This window comes from Carassius carassius, chromosome 5 (genome assembly GCF_963082965.1).
Source record: "Carassius carassius chromosome 5, fCarCar2.1, whole genome shotgun sequence".
NCBI classification, from domain to species: Eukaryota; Metazoa; Chordata; class Actinopteri; order Cypriniformes; family Cyprinidae; genus Carassius; species Carassius carassius.
This window is the reverse complement of record NC_081759.1, coordinates 37,044,961-37,050,776: the sequence shown is the minus strand read 5'-3', so window position 1 is coordinate 37,050,776 and position 5,816 is coordinate 37,044,961. Positions and strand designations below refer to the sequence as shown.

General features: G+C 35.8%; 1 protein-coding gene across 1 annotated transcript; it reads left to right on the top strand.

Annotated features, from left to right (window-relative positions):
• The first annotated feature begins 372 nt into the window (after positions 1-372).
• Positions 373-4,099, top strand: rpl36a (ribosomal protein L36A). Its single transcript, XM_059549241.1, has 5 exons — positions 373-444; positions 864-969; positions 1,041-1,108; positions 3,301-3,423; positions 4,018-4,099. Exons 1-5 carry the CDS (start codon positions 388-390, stop codon positions 4,036-4,038), a joined length of 375 nt encoding a protein of 124 aa, XP_059405224.1. The 5' UTR covers positions 373-387; the 3' UTR covers positions 4,039-4,099.
• The last annotated feature ends 1,717 nt before the right edge of the window (positions 4,100-5,816 follow it).

Genomic DNA, 5,816 nt, shown 5'->3' with positions numbered 1-5,816 from the left:
AATTTTTCTTCATTCCGCCGCCGCAGTCTTTTTTATACTACAAACAATTGTAATTTAGAGGCATTCTCTCAAAATTATGTGATACTAGTCGCATTTTCATTCATGGATCATTTTCCAAAAAAAATTGGTAAATAAAGCCGCTTGTCGTGTTTTCTGAGGAGAAAAAAAACTTGTGTTTTGGTCACGTTTCGAAAAAATAACGCGATAGCTGGTTGTTATCGAGCTTTTGCGTGTTCTGTGATATTAAAATTAACGTTAAACATAAAATAAAACAAATACTACTTGCTATTATTCGTATTGATATATATGCTTGGTGTGTCGACCAGTAGATGGTAGCATCGTGCAGCAGCAAACAGCGCGAGACCTCTCCTGCGCGACCCGGTACTAATGCTCCATGTGACGTCTGCACTTCCTCTTTTCTCCTGCTCCGCCAGGGCAGCCATGGTACGTTATATTGTTCTGTGGAGTTTCACCCAAAATCTGGTTTAATCCTAAATATGAGAACAACCTAGACCCAAACAAACTATACGCTGTGAATGTATACGTCCTCGGCATCATATAAAGTGTTTAATTGGGTCGTTTTATGTGACGATTAAGATAATTATTCCGCTTTTGCCGATTTCCAAACTCGTAATGCAGATGTTTTCGTTCCTGACGTTTATGAGTGGTATTTTGGGATAATTTTAATGAAACAAAAAAAAAATTGTCTTTATGTATTCGAAACAATTATGCACGCCCTTTAACTTACGAATTGTTTGTATATTTAGCGAAAATATCGATTAGCTTGAGCGCTAACGCTAGGCGGTAATAATGGACTCGGGCTGCTGGAGATCTCTGATGATGATACGCGTGTTTATCTTCAGGTGAACGTACCGAAGACCCGCAGGACCTACTGCAAGAAATGCAAAAAGCACCAGCCACATAAAGTGACCCAGTACAAGAAGGGCAAGGACTCTGTGTACGCCCAGGGTACGTTCAGAGAGAGCAACAGTAAGCTCATTGTCTGTAGACCTTTACCTGCATCTGTCCGTTTCTTTTAGGAAAGAGGCGTTACGACAGAAAGCAGAGTGGTTATGGAGGACAGACGAAGCCTATTTTCCGGAAAAAGGTATGCAGATGGGTGCAATAATTAACATGCTTAACATAGACCCCAGCAGTTTTCAAAGTATTTTCTTTTAGTATTTCAACAAAGCTGTATTGGTGTATTTTTATGCAAGTTTCTATAATTAAAACACTTGAGGTGTTGTTGCAACGGGAAGCAGTTTACATATACTTCAAATCAATGATGTAAACCTAGTGAGGTTCATTTTATTTATTCAGCAAAATGTGTAACTTTTCTTTATACAGTAAGACTAAAATAAATGTATGCTCTTCTAGTTCTTGGCAAAAATGAGACCTAGTGGTGTAGACTATGGTGGACACTTCTCTACACATGGTAAACTACAGGCCTGAAGTGTCTTGGGGTTACTGTTAGTAGTAGGGGTGGGCGATATGACCAACATCATATATTGCGATATAAATAAAAATCACAATAACGAGATACAATTTTATAGTTATTTTTTCTTTTAATAAATTCTTTTTGTGATAAGTTCTTTGATACCAATTTTCAATCCTTGTCACCAGTGTCGATATCAAACTAATTAGGGATGCACGATTCCGATATCGATTTGTTTTTGTTTTGTTTTTTTTGTTTGTTTTTTATTCCTTTAAGCAACAAACAAAGAAGGAAAGTATGCATAAACAAGAAGTTTATTTGGTATTTAATAGGCCAAACTGGCTTTTGGATGTTGGAAACGATATCCATAACCATCTGAAATTAACAGCAGTAACTAATGTAGGCAGTAAGTAGCCTACATTCAATACAAACAGATGGTACAGACATCAGCCTTTAGCTTTTGTTTTTGAATTGGGTTGAAACTACATAGAACTGGCCTTAAATGAAAAGATTAACTGTAACCATGTGAAATTAAAGGCAACTACTGCGTAGTTCTACAGTCGTGGCCAAAAGTTTTGAGAATTACATAAATATTGGAAATTGGAAATGTTGCTGCTTAAGTTTTTATAATAGCAATTTGCATATACTCCAGAATGTTATGAAGAGTGATCAGATGAATTGCATAGTCCTTCTTTGCCATGAAAATTAACTTAATCCCAAAAAAACCTTTCCACTGCATTTCATTGCTGTCATTAAAGGACCTGCTGAGATCATTTCAGTAATCGTCTTGTTAACTCAGGTGAGAATGTTGACGAGCACAAGGCTGGAGATCATTATGTCAGGCTGATTGGGTTCGAATGGCAGACTTAACATGTTAAACATTGTTAACCATGGTGACCTGCAAAGAAACACGTGCAGCCATCATTGCGTTGCATAAAAATGGCTTCACAGGCAAGGATATTGTGGCTACTAAGATTGCACCTAAATCAAAAATTTATAGGATCATCAAGAACTTCAAGGAAAGAGGTTCAATTCTTGTAAAGAAGGATTCAGGGCATCCAAGAAAAAGTCCTGAAAAGAAGGACCAACACTGCAAATACTGACTCTTTGCATAAATATCATGTAATTGTCGATAAAAGCCTTTGAAACGTATGAAGTGCTTGTAATTATATTTCAGTACATCACAGAAACAAGTGAAACAAAGATCTAAAAGCAGTTTAGCAGCAAACTTTTTGAAAACTAATATTTATGTAATTCTCAGAACTTTTGGCCACGACTGTACAATCCAAACAACACAATCAACACACATTCAATAAGAGGTTTCTTAATCAGCATTCAGTATTTGTTTTAGTTTTTAAATTTGGTTAAAAAAAGGTCTTTATCAGTGAGACTAAATAAAAGTATGCTATATGAATAAATTATTCCAAAATGTTAAAATCAAATAAAAAAGTTTTAATTGGATGAATGAAAAACTTCAGCGTGCTACAGCAGGTGATTTTTAAATCTAATTTTCGTCAGTGAATGGAATTAAGATTTAAGATGGTAGTGCAAGCAAGTTTACTTTGAAAAAGTTTAAAAGTAAATAAGACAATATTTGAATAAAATATTTATTTGCAACAACTGATGGAGTGCTGAATGCAGCGTTGTCAAGGTAACATTTGGTCAGTCATTCCCTTCACCAAGGGAGTTCCAAATGCTCATACGAGACAGTAATGCCCTACACCCTTCAAAGAACACACTTCAAATTCTTCTATTTCAGTTGAGTCTAGATCAACTTTGTTTGTGGGAAACAAGGGTTTTGCTACAGATTGAGTGATTGTATGGATGGTTGCATATCAGGTGTGATTTTGTCCCCTGTGCCGCAGGCTAAAACCACAAAGAAGATCGTGCTGAGGCTGGAGTGTGTGGAGCCCAACTGCCGATCGAAGAGGATGTTGGCCATTAAGAGATGCAAACACTTTGAGTTAGGAGGAGACAAGAAGAGAAAGGTAAGGAGTACACATCAGCTGACCAGACTTTGAAATCACATTGGTTAAACATTCTTAGAATTTTAACAGAATTTGGAACTACTTGTTTTGATTGTAAAACTTCGGATGCACTGGAGATGATATTTTTAATCATTAATTGTTTTGAGGGTTTACATTGTGGAAAACCTGCAACAAGCTTTATAAGGTGATTTGTGACTTGCATCAGAAATTCATTGGATATTTATATAGTAAACAAACATTTGTGGTTTATTTCATCAGCTAGAAATTGCTCTCCTTGTGAGGGCAATCTTTAAAAGAAAATGTACAATGCTGAATATTTTTAAGTTTTAGAGTAAATTTAAAAGCAATACAAATTCATTTGAGAAAAAGGTGTATTTTATAGTGTCTAATTGACAAAAAATCAGTGGTGGACCTGTTTCTTTGACATGTTAAAAGTTTAGCCATTTTTCCACGTTTTTTTTTAATTAATAGAATTAATCACGTCATAAATGTTTGGGCTGTCAATTAAATATTTTTATGATGGAACCAATGAAAACTGTTTCAACCTGTTAAGAGAATGAACATGCCTAATTTCTATTCTCGTCTTTCTTACAGGGCCAGGTCATCCAGTTCTGAGCTGGGCCAAATTCTTCTATTGTGGTTTACCATCACTGTCAATAAAAGTTGTATACAGTTATGCTGACTCTTGCCTTTCATTCATCATCAGTATCAAACTATGTTTCCAAATTAAGTTCCACACAAGTGCACCATAGGCGACCAAAATGGCAGATTTGCTTCCATAAATGCACACAAAAGTGTTGCTTTAACAGCAGATCTCTTGTGTGTCTTGTGCAGCTGTTGGTGTAAAGCAAATTGTGCATCTCACAGTGGAAGATAAATCTTTACTTGGACTCTTACGCTGTTTTGTGTGTAGTCAGGGACCGAACAAGGAGACACACCACACATTTAAAAAAAAAAAAAAAAAAATGAATGTGAGAAACCCTTAACTTGCCAGCTGTAGGAAAGGGTGTTATGTCAAAAAAAAAAAAAGGTATCCCCTGGTGTTAGTGCACGGATTACATTAGATCATCCTGATTACATTGTCAGTTTTGCTAGCCAATATGGTGCATGTAAATAAAATGTGACCCTGGATCACAAAACCAGTAACTCGCTGGGGTATATTTGTAGCAATAGCCAAAATTACATTGTATGGGTCAAAATTATAGATTTTTCTTTTATGCCAAATATCATTAGCATATTAAGTAAAGATCATGTTCCATGGTGATATTTTGTAAATTTCTTTCTGTAAATATATTTAAACTTAATTTTTGATTAGTAATATGCATTGCTAAGAACTTCATTTGGACAAATTTAAATGTGATTTTCTCAATAATCAGATTTTTTTGCACCCTCATATTCCAGATTTTCAAATAGTTGTATCTCGGCCAAATATTGTCCTATCCTTACAAACCATACATCAACGGAAAGCTTATTTCACTAGTTCACGCTTACATATAATTAGCTGAGGTATGGTATGCGTATTTGGCGTGCTGTCTGGGGAAGGGCTTCGAGCTCGGGAATGGCCCGAACCTAGAGTACCCCCCCCCCCCCCCCGTCTATTTATAAAGTGAACTCAAAGTGAGGAGGTGGGGTGGAGGAGGGATGCTTATAAACCGTCAATGGATAGAGGGAAGTCAGCGATATTTATACTATTCGATTGATTACTTGATTATGGTCCACCTGTGTTGATTAGGCTAAGTATCTGACGCGCTCCTCCCGAATCTTATTAATAAAATTTCATTTATTCGGCTTTTGTGTGATGTGTAAATTACAAATTGTGAAACAGCTGGTAGAATGACCTCCCAATCTCAATTCGAACAGCTGAGTCTTACTATTTTAAAAAAACAACAACTAAAGACACATCTTTTTTTGCCAGCACTTGACCTACTAATACTAGCACTTACCTTTTCTTTACTATTCTGTTCTTTAAAAATAAAAAATAAACCTTGCTATGTGTACTGCGCTAGACTAACTGAGACTTGTCATGGCACTTGTATACTGTTGTTGTTCTCTCATTGTTCTGATTGCTTCTATTGTTCTCACTTTTAAGTCGCTTTGGATAAAAATGTAAATGTACTTTTGAGATTTCATGTCTTCCTTATTTATGTGAATACCTGTACATACAGTCGTGGCCAAAAGTTTTGAGAATTACATAAATATTAGTTTTCAAAAAGTTTGCTGCTAAACTGCTTTTAGATCTTTGTTTCAGTTGTTTCTGTGATGTACTGAAATATAATTACAAGCACTTCATACATTTCAAAGGCTTTTATCCACAATTACATGACATTTATGCAAAGAGTCAGTATTTGCAGTGTTGGCCCTTCTTTTTCAGGACCTCTGCAATTCGACTGGGC